The 11,522-nt window shown below is 38.5% G+C and overlaps 1 protein-coding gene across 3 annotated transcripts in view; it reads right to left on the bottom strand.

The window, feature by feature from the left end:
- Nucleotides 1–11,522, bottom strand: part of G3BP1 (G3BP stress granule assembly factor 1) — a 31,148-nt gene that overhangs the window by 7,818 nt on the left and 11,808 nt on the right. For all 3 annotated transcript variants that reach the window (XM_077768976.1, XM_077768975.1, XM_077768977.1), the window contains 5 exons: nt 6,948–7,029; nt 6,314–6,487; nt 4,434–4,524; nt 2,942–3,035; nt 1,828–2,029 (listed from right to left, as the gene is read on the bottom strand). In XM_077768976.1, the coding sequence (XP_077625102.1) occupies nt 1,828–2,029; nt 2,942–3,035; nt 4,434–4,524; nt 6,314–6,487; nt 6,948–7,029 (643 nt within the window). The remainder of the gene's footprint in view (nt 1–1,827; nt 2,030–2,941; nt 3,036–4,433; nt 4,525–6,313; nt 6,488–6,947; nt 7,030–11,522) is intronic.

An 11,522-nucleotide genomic window follows, 5' to 3' on the forward strand; every position in this document is an offset into this window, starting at 1 on the left:
CCCCCATCTGCCCTCAGTTTGTTCTCCGCATTCAAGAGTCTCTCATGGTTTGCCTCCCTCCCTCTCCCCAACTATTTTTCCCCTTCTCCCCTATGGTTCTCCATTAAGTTCCTCCTAATCTTCCTATACGTGCAAACATATGGTATCTGTCCTTTTCTGCCTGACTTATTTCGCTCAGCTTAACACCCTCAAGGTCCATCCATGTTGCTACACATGGCCAGATTTCATTCCTTCTCAATGCCATGTAGTATCCCATTGTACAGATAACCCACATCTTCATGATCCATTCGTCCGTTGATGGACACTTAGGCTCTTTCCATGTTTTGGCTATTGTTCAGAGTGCTGCTATGAACACTGGGGTACACGTGCCCCTATGCATCAGCACTCCTGTATCCCTTGGGTAAATTCCTAGCAGTGCTATTGCTGGGTCATAGGGGCGTTCTAGTGTTCATTTTTTTAAGGAACTTCCACACTGTTTTCCAGAGGGGCTGCACCAGTTTACATTCCCACCAACAGTGTAGGAGGGTGCCCATTTCTCCACATCCTCGCCAGCATCTAGAGTCCTCTGATTTGCTCATTTTAGCCATTCTGACCCGCATGAGGTATCTCAGTGTGGTTTTAATTTGTATTTCCCTGATGAGGAGGGATGCTGAGCATCGTTTCATGTGTCTGTTGGCCATCTGGATGTCCTCTTTGGAGAAGTGTCTGTTCCTGTCTTCTCCCCATTTCTTCACTGGATTGTTTTTCGGGTGTGGAGCTTGGCGAGTTCCTTATAGATTTTGGATACTAGCCCTTTATCTGATATGTCATTTGCAACTATCTTTTCCCATTCGGTCGGTTATCTATTAGTTTTATGGATTGTTTCCTTTGCCGTGCAGAAGCTTTTAATCTTGATGAGGTCCCAATAGTTCATTTTTGCTCGATTCCCTTGCCTTTGGCGATGTGTCACGTAAGAAATTGCTATGGTTGAGGGTCAAGGAGGTTGTTTCCTGCTTTCTCCTCTAGGGTTTTGATAGTTTCCTGNGGGTTTGACTTCTTTGCCAATTCTGATGCCTTTTGTTTCCTTTTGTTGTCTGATGGCTGATGCTAGGACTTCAGCACTATGTTAAACAGTGGTGAGAGTGGACATCCCTGTCGTGTTCCTGATCTCAGGGGGAAAGCTTCTCGGTTTTTCCCTGTAGAGGATGATGTTAGCAGAGGGCTTCTCAAAAATGGCTTTTATGATGTTTAAGTTCCTTCTATCCCGACTTTCTCAAGGGTCTTTATTACAAAGGGAAAGCATGTCATATTTTGAAACAAAATATTTAAAAAGTGAGAGGTTGTTGACATGGTGATAAAAGAGAACCTGACATTTCTGGTCTAAAAAGTATTCAAGTTTCCTTAGGCGGGAAAGAGAATTACTTTTATAAAACAGTAAGTGTCGGGACGCCTGGGTGGCTCAGTTGGTTAAGCATCGACTTCAGCTCAGGTCATGACTCACAGTTCGTGGGTTCGAGCCCCATGTCAGGCTCTGTGCTGACAGCTAGCTGTCCAAGCTAGAGCCTGGAGCTTGCCTCAAATTCTGTGTCTCCCTCTCTCTCTGACCTTCCCCTGCTCACACTGACTCTATCAGAAATAAAAATTAAAAAAAAAAAGAAAGTGTCTTCTTATCTGAGGTATGGATCAATATGTAGTAAGTTTCCCTGAACAAATGAAAACGTACCTATAAAAGTCAATAATAACAATATGTACCAATAATAACAATATGTACCTATAAACAATAATAAAGGAAGGAGGAGGTTTTTAAAAGCCACCTAGAAACAGAGAAGAACAAAGATATCTGCATACCCTCAGGTCCTCCTGGACTGTCTGCGCCATGTCTGCAGGTGCAGGGGAAGAACTCTTCTGAGCATCCTCAGGAGTACTTTCTTCCAACACTGGTTCAGACTTTTCCTCTTGGATTTCAGACACAGGTTCTTGCTCTGGTTCTGGTTCAGGATCAGGCTCTGGTTCAGCAACAGGTTCCTCTAAATGTTCTTCCAAATCATTGCTTTGGGAAATTTGAGAAACATCATTCTGCCTCTACTGATTTAGCAAGAAACCCAAGTATTTATTAACTACAGAGACCGGAAGGAAGAAATAGTTCCCTCTCTCCAAGAAAAGATCTGAGTATTAAAACAAGACAACTTCTTAGAAAAGCATTCAATGAGCAAATCAGATTTGCTAAATTCTCATAAGCAAACACATCAAAAACAGATCAAAATGAATCAAATCGTGGTTTCTGTTACAACCCCGAAACTATCACAATTCACCTACACACATACTAAGAGACTGTATGGAAGGGGAAAAGAGTTGTTCGAAGGTTATAGTTTTAGTTTTGAGAGATGAAAAGTTCTAGAGATCTGTTGCACAAATATTTGCATATAGTTAACATTACTATACTAGGGCGGCGCCTAGGTGGCTCAGTCAGTTAAGCATCCCACTCTTGATTTCGGCTCAGGTCATGATCTCATGGCTTTGTGGGTTTGAGCCCTGCATGGGGCTCCATGCTCACAGTGTGGAGCCTGCTTGGGATTCTCTCTCCCTTTCTCTCTGAGCTCCTTCCCTTTCACCCTGACCCCTGAGCTCTCACTCTCACTCTCAAAAGAATAAACATTTAAAAATAATAAAATCTTTGAGGAAAAAAAAATCCCCAAATCTATTTTTCACTTATGGCCACGAAAAAATGAAACCAAAAAGCAACTGATGGATACTATTTAAGTAGTTCTCATTGTGCAATAGGTATTAACAAGTTATAACATTTTTGTTAGCTCAGAGATACCAAAAGCAAAACCCTTTTTCTAGGAAATCAGTTACTTTTAGAGATAATTCTGAGAATATACAACTGCCTTCCAACAAAGGGAAAGACTAGACAACCCAAATTCTCATGCAGCTCTGGACAGATCAACAAAGGTTTTCGTACCTGACAGTCTGATCATAGAAAGTTCCAGAATCATCAGGTACCACCTCGGGTGTCTGCTGTCTTTCTTCGGGTTCCTCTACCTCTTCCTCAGATTCTAAATGAGACAAGAAATTTAAAGCAATTTGTGCTTATTTCATTCTCGAATACAACTAACCCTTAGGACGAGTTTCAACTGTGCGGGTCCACTCATACGTACATCTTCCCTCAATAAATACAGTACAGTACTGTAAATAAATTTTCTCTTATGATTTCAATAACATTTCCTTTTCTCTAGCTTACTTTAAGAACACAAACAATAATATATTTAACATACAAGATACATGTTAATCGATATATCTGTAAGTAGTTTCCAGTCAACGGTAGACTAGTAATAGTTAAAAAGTTTATAGAGTTAAAAGTTCTATGCAGCTTTTTGATTGGGTGTGGAGGGGTCAGCACCCCAACCCCCAAGGTGTTCAAAAGTCAACATTATATTCATTTTTACAGTGTTCATCATGATCAAAAAAGTAATGAGGTGAGTGGGGGGATGAGTTAAATAGGTGATGGGGATTAGGGGTGCACTGTAATGAGCATCGAATGTTGTATGGAAGTGTGGAATCACTATACTAGACACGTAAAATAAATATTACACTGATGTTAACTGGAATTTAAATAAAAACTTTAAGACAAAACATAATGAAATAAGAACATATATACAGAAAGTAAATAAAACATGGCAATTTGGTAAAATCATGGGAAAGGCTGTAAGTACAGAATTAAGGCTAATGTAACGGTTGGGGTAAGAATAAGAACATGGAATCTGAGGTTATTTTGAGGCCCATAATCCAATGCAGGCTCTACCACCTAATGAGCTATATACAACATCAGGCAAATTACTTCTCTTGTCTCAGTGCCCTAATCTATAAAATGAGAACAGTACTTAAAATAGTCATCTATAGGCTGTTGTATTACACAATAAATATAAAGTACAAATCATTTCAGACACAGCGGAAGTACTAATATACTAATCATTATTAGTGTTTAGAGACCATTCTTCAGGGGTCTCTCGTGTTTCTGGACATCTTACAACTAAGGCAATGGCCACCTTTTTTGTTCCAGACTGTCTTTTAGAAATATTTATACAGCAGCCTCAGAAATGCCTCCCTCCAGAACAAAGGGTAGGCACATGTACTGCCCGTTAAGAAAGATTTCGATTCCTTGAACTTAGGGTTCTACTCCTGGAATGACCATGGCTACAATGCAGGTATCGTGTAGTTCGTGGGGTCTACTACTGTTGCAATGAGTAATTACCTACTACTGACTTCGGTTTAGGTCTTCCATAAAGCCAGTTGACCTGTTAGATTTGAGTAGGTTAAAAACTTCAGCATTCCCCTGCCCTGACAATTAGAAGTTATTAATAAAGAATATAGAGTATAACAAAAACATTCAAGAAACCCATACTCTCTTCAGGTCAACCTGATGCCATCAAAAAAAATTTAGACAAGTAACTTACCCTCCTGAGGCTCAGTGACAAAGCCACCGAAGACCTCATCTTGGTATCTGAAGATGTCATTGTGAACGTAAAACTTGTTTGCAACAGAGCCCTGCAATGCCAACAAAAACTTCATTTATTCAGATTTTCACCAAAAGTCAAATCCCCTACACCAATGGTTCTCTACTAAGAGCAATACCGCACCACCCAGACACATCTGGCAATGTCTGAGGATACTTCAGTTTTCACATAGGAGGATGCAACTGAAACTACTGCTTTGAGGGCGGGGATGATGCTGAACACCCTACAAAGCACAGAACTGCCAGCTGCAACAAAGAATTACCTGGCCCAAAATGTTACCAACACCAAGAATGAAAACCCTTGCTCTACAATATAGCCATTAAAAACTACACCCCAATACACTGCTTCCTTAAAATACCACTAGATGGATAGCCAAACACTGGTAAAGTGTGTAACATGCCACACGTCTCAAAACGTTTTCTGAACAATAACTACATATTACCAACTGCCGCAGGTATTTAAAATTCCCTAAATCTGTATCCAATATTGATATAAACACTCAACAGTGCTACAGCTAAAAAGGTCTGCCTACAGTAGGTAGAAGACACACCAGAGTATAAATCCAACTATGTCATTAACTAGTTATTCAGTTTCCAACACTGTCTCTTCATCTGTATTTTAAAAAGGGGGGATAGGGGATATCACATCTCCCATCTACCTAAGAGCTTTGGATATTAAATCAGACAGTTCATGTAGCAATGCATTATATTATGGTAATATTAGATTCTTCCTCTTTAATTGGAAAAGGAACTTTAAACAAACTTAAAGTAATTGGTAATCATATCCCTTGACTTTGTATAGTTAGAATTTCATCAAGTTTTATACTACAGATAATCTAGGCCATCCTCTAAAACTCATGACTAAAATGAAACATGTAATTTCTGAAAAAGACAACTAAGTTATTCAAACAGTAAAATGATAGGGGTTTTAGATTCATTATTCTGACAAAATTATCTTAATATTTATTTATTTATTCAAGAGAGGACAGAGAGGAGGATGAGAGGAGAGAGTGAAGAGAGAGGAGAGAGCAAAAAGAGAAGGAAGAGAGAGAAAAATGGGGAAGAGGAGAGACGAAGGAGGGGGAGTAATATCCCAAGCCCAACATGGGGCTCGAACCCATGAACCATGAAATCATGAACTAGGCTGAAATTAAGAGTCAGACACTTAACCAACTGAGCTACCCAGGCCCCCTGAACAGAAAATTATCTTCAGGGTAATGCTGAAGAAAACATCTAATCAGCAAGTCCCTATTGAGCCACTTCCACATGCTTATGCAGATAGGCTTCCTGACTTTGTTCAGTGTGCGCCAATCAGGAAGGCAGGACAAGTGCAATTCTTCAACATAAACCTGTGGCCCTTTCATGATAAGCAGGAAAAGAACCAGGGCTCCTTGAATAAACAGCAGATTCTAGAACCCGGGCTGGGGCTAGAGTTAGGACTGGGGCTGGAGCAGGGAGAGTGCAAGATGAGCCTGATACATCTTGTACCACAAAAGTTATAAAGTGCTCCCCCCACCGAAAACACAATAGATACTGTACTGTAGTTATGAAAGAATATTCCTTACGCTTAGGAAATGCTCACTGAAGTCTATGAGAATGACTAGGCATGATGTCTCCAACCTACGTTGAAATATTCTGAATTAAAATGATACGTAAACAGAAAAAGAATACAAATGGATTGACAAGTTTTGGCAGTGGCTTAGGTGAGAAGTATGTGTGAGGTATTATACTATTATTACAACTTTTCTGTAAGTTTGAAATTTCAAAATGAATAGTTTCTAAAAAGATTTGTACAACCTTTCACTGTTTGTTTCTTCATACCTCAGGAGCAAGGACAAATGTCTGCATGAATCTCCTCAAAGCCTGGTTGTTATTGGAGAGTAACCCCATCACCTGGACCACCACACCATCGTTCAGAGTGGCATGAGCATCAACATGGCGGATCTTAGTGTGGCAATTGGTAAAGTTTTGTGACATGACTTTCCTATGGATTTCCTAAGGAATCAACGGAAGACAGAGTTAATGACATTTACACAATCTCCAACAACAATAAACTTAATACAACACAAGTAGAGAGAATTTGCACGTTTAAATTCCAAACTACACAGACCCTAATTTGCCTTAGAATAGTATGTTCCCATTGACCACATTGAGCTTCTTAAAACTGTCCTGAACTGACGTACCTAAAACATATTTAAAGTGAGATGATCCCCATGCTAAAACCAATTCCCTCCTAACAGAAAACTTTCAGAATACATCATTCAAAATAAGCAAATTTGACCCTCTCAGCTTTTCAATGGTTTTATTTACCAAATAGCTACTGAAATCAAAATTTCTAAAAAGACATTGAAAAACTTTACCTTTAAATATCAGCAAACCTATTAAATATGTATCTGCCTCAATATGGGTTATTTTCTAGCTGTGTGACAGCCTACATAAAGTTTGGGATGCTTACTTTTTGTCCGTAGACAGCATCTGCTGGCTTTCCATTTGAATCCAATCCCCCATGGACATAAGAAGAGTTCTTTCCATAAAATCTGTAAAACAGATAATTTACTTGTCAGTTACAAGTATCTTAAGAGTTCATATTTACTTTTCATGTTCGGTATCTATTTGCCTCACTGGCAGACTCTTGGAAACAAGAATGTGTTTTTCATTTTTGTATGCAATCATAGATCCACTCCCTCCATTTCACTCAACATTTGCCGAACCGAAATAGATTTGGTCAATGAGGCAGAACACTTTACAAGTCATAAGCTCCAGATTTCAGAATAGGATGATTATGTTGGGAAAGATCTTGTAGTTCATGTCAGGAAGGCTACTTAGAATAAAGCAAGTTCCTGTTTTTACTCAATAGGAAGACAGGCAGTTTTAATACAGATGAGGACTTCTATACTCTTCTATACCTTAGAATATCTAATCCTTTTATATCTGGGAATGCATGAGGGGTTTCCATGAAAAACTCCATAATTTAGGGGTGCTTGGTTGGCTCAATGAGTTAAGCATCCGACTTCAGCTCAGGTCATGATCTCATGGTCCATGGGTTGGAGCCCGGTGTCGAGCTCCAGGCTGAGAGCCAGCTCAGAGCCTGGAGCCTGCTTCAGATTCCGTGTCTCCCTCTCTCTCTGACCCTCCCCTGCTCATGCGGTCTCTCTCAAAAATAAATAAAAAAAATTAAAAAAAAAAACCCCTCCATAATTTAAAAACAACAACAACAAAAACAAAACCAGGAACTCATGCAGGTAAGCTTTAAGAGTAACTTTTAAGAATTTTTGCTGATGCATTAAGATCTTTAGACTTTAATTCCCCATAGCTGTAATTCATCTATATCCTCAATTGCTTTGTTTTTTCATTATAATACTGGATCAGGGGGAAAAAAAATACTGGATCAGGAAAGCCAGACACAGACACAAAGATACACCAAAAATGCCCCAACCCAGAAATAACTATTAGAATTTCTTGATAACTGGGACACCTGGATGGCGCTCAGTCAGTTGAGCATCTTGATTTCAGCTCAGATCATGATCTCACGGTTCATGGGTTTGAGCCCCACATCCACAATGACAGTCAAGAGCTTCCTTGGGATTCTTTCTTCTCCCCTCTCCTGCTCACTCACATCTTCTCTCTCAAAATAAATAAACTTAAAAAAAATTGCAATAAATGGAATGAAATAGATTTTTTGGTTTTCCAGTACATATAAAAATTACGTCTACACTACACCTTAGTCTGTTAAGTGTGCAACAGTATTCTATAAAAACACATACACTTTAATTAAAAACACTTCATTGCTAAAAAAGATATGTTAACCGTCATCTGTACTTGCAGGGAGTCCTAATCTGTTTATTGGAGGACGGTCTGGACTCGATGTGGCTGGCTGCTGACCAAAGTGATGGTTGTAGAAGTCTGGGATGGCTGTGCCAATTTCCTCAAGTTAAGACAACAATTCAGTTTCTTCCACCAATTAGCTCTTCCTTTCACTAAGGATTTCTCTGTAGTGTATGATACTGTTTGATAACATTTTGCCCACAGTTGAACTTCTTTGGAAACTAGAGTCAATCCTTTTAAATCCTGAGAGCCACTACTTTATCAACTCAGTCTACGTATATTCTTTTTTGTCATCAGAACAATCTTCACACATCTTCACCAGTAGATTCCATCTTAAAAAAACCACTTTCTTTGCTCATCCTTAAGAACTCCTCATCTTACTCCTCATTAACGTTTTATCATGAGATTGTAGCAATTCAGTCACATCTTCAGGCTCTACTTCTAGTTCTCTTGCTATTTCTACCACACGTGCAGTGACCTCCTCCACTCAAGTCCTGAACCCCTCAAAGTCATACATGAAGGCTGCAATCAACTTCTCAACTCCTATTCATCTTGGCATTTTGACATCTTCCCATGAATTGCTTCCTATAAAGGCTGTTTCATCTCTACTGAAAATCTATGGTTAGTGCAGCCACCTTCATTAACTACCTTACTTAGATCTTCTGGATGACTTGCTGCAGATTCTACATCAGCACTTGCTACTTCACCTTGCACTTCGATGTTACAGAGACAGCTTCTTTCCTGAAACCTCATCAACTCACCTCTGCTAGCTTCAAACTCATCTTCTGTGGCTTCCTCACCTCTCTTAGCCTTCAGAGAGTTCAAGAGTTAGGGCCTTGCTCTGAATCTGGCTTTGGAATAAAGGAATGCTGTGGCTTATCTCATCTTCCATCCTACTACTCAAACTCTCTCATATCCATAAGGCTGCTCTGCTTTCTTTTAAGTCATGTGTTCAATGGAGCAGCACTTGTAATTTCAAAAACTTTTCCTTTACATTCACAACTTAGCTGACTGGCCCAAGCGGCCTAACTGCCTAACTTTTGGCCTATCTGAGCTTTCAACCTTCCCTCCTGAGGAGACTACTTCTAGCTTTTGATGTGAAGGGAAAGACATGTGACTCTTCCTTTAACTTAACACTTAAAGCCATTATAGGGTTAAGTAGCTGGCCTAATTTGAATACTGTGATGTCTTAGGAAATAGAAAGCCCAAAGAGAGGGAGAGAGATGGGGAACAACAACCAGTCAGTGGAGGAGTCAGAAGACATACAGCATTTATTGAATATTAAGTTCACGGTCTTCTATGCCTGGGCATGTGCCACAAAACAATTATAATAGTAACAAAAAAGATCACTGATCACAGATTACCAACCAGTAACAAATATAATAATGAAAAAGTCTGAAATTTGTGAATTACCAAAATGTAACAAAGACACAAAATAAGCAAGTATTATTGGAAAAATGGCACCAGTAAACTTGCTAGATATAAGATTGCCACAAACTTATAACTGCCAAAAAACACAGTATCTGAAAAGCACCATAAAGTGAAACACAATAAAATGAGATACGCTTGTATGCCTATGGTCTACTTTAGAGGTAAAATGTGAAAAAAAGGTCTTTGAGTCAGTAAATATCAATATTGACAAGAAATATATTAATTCATTTAGTTCTCTTTCAACTCCTGTTTTAAGTTTTATTCATTAACTTGAGAGAATGAGAGTGAGAGCAAGCAAGAGTAGGGGAGAGGCAGAGAAACAGGGAGAGAAGAAATCCCAAACAGGCTCCACCCTGATGCAGATGAACTGTGAGATCATGACGGGGGCTGAAATCAAGACTTGGATGCTAAAATGACTGAGCCACCCTCGCACTCCCTGCTGCTTTTCAATTTCCAAAGTTACCTAATCTCTGAGGACACAGAAACAAATTTTGACATAAAACACAAAAAGAAGAAAAAAGGGAAAAGAATTATGTGAAAACCTGTTCAATCACTTAATAGTCATGTCAACACCAGCAAATTTTTTTTAAATATTTAAAATTTATTTTTGAAAGAGAGAGACAGGAGTACAAGAAGGGGAGGCAGAGGGAGAAGAGACACACAATCCGTAAAGCTGGCTCCAAGCTCCAAGCTGTCAGCACAGAGCCTGATGCCAGCCTCAAACTCGTGAACCACAAAATCATGATCTGAACCGAAGTCGCTTAACCAACTGAGCCCCCCATGCCCCCCAACACCAGCATATTTTTAACAGCTTAGCATCTTTACCTGCAAAATAAAGTTAACTATCCTAATAATGCCTTACTAAAAGGTTTTTGTGAAGATCAATAGGAAACTGGTGAAAATGGGAAATTGTAAATTCTCAAAAAAAAAATGGAGACATTTTCCATTTTCATAGCAAGGACTCAAAACAAATTTATAAATTTTTTTCTGCACCCAATATAAGCATGTGATATCCAATATGTACGCTGGTCAAAGGAGAGAGGGAAATAGACATTTTGGCATCTCTAAGAAGTTACTCTAATAAGTCTATAAATTAACTTGTATATTTATAATTGTGTATAATGCTAGACCGTTTATAAGAAACACTGGACACAATCAACAAATTCACCGCTGGGAATTAGAGGATGCTCTATCTCTATAAAATAAAAAATATGTGAATACTAAAATTAATGTGATACATATACTACCCTTATGAGATGATCCCAGAGTATCAAGTGAAAAAACTAAGACAGTATGTTAAAAATCTTTGCATTTACGAAGAAAAATTGTAAACACAGTTTTACTAGAGCTTTTTGTGTTTCTTTCATAAAGTATTACAAGCCTATACCGTATTTCCAATAGTTTCCCTAATTTTTAAAAGCACGTGGACACAAAAACATTACAGAAAGAATCTTCAATACATTCTTACAAAATACTCATGATTCACCAAAAACAACATAAGAAACAGAACAAAAGCATAAATGCTACATTTTTACATTTTCAGCCATGACTTTTGATAATATGTAAGTTTAGATAACAATCTAATTTCTTTCTACTTGTATATGCTATTTGAAGTTTTAATTTTTATTGGCTCTGATGTACAAAGCACATATTATGCAACAACTCTACAAGGTGCATGACAAATAAGAGACTCTCAAAAATAAGTACCTACATACTAAAAATCATTAGATGATGCTGGGGAAAAAAAAAAAAAAAAAAAAAATTTTACCTGTGT

This window comes from Crocuta crocuta, unplaced genomic scaffold, assembly GCF_008692635.1.
Source record: "Crocuta crocuta isolate KB4526 unplaced genomic scaffold, BGI_CrCroc_1.0 scaffold340, whole genome shotgun sequence".
NCBI lineage: Eukaryota > Metazoa > Chordata > Mammalia > Carnivora > Hyaenidae > Crocuta > Crocuta crocuta.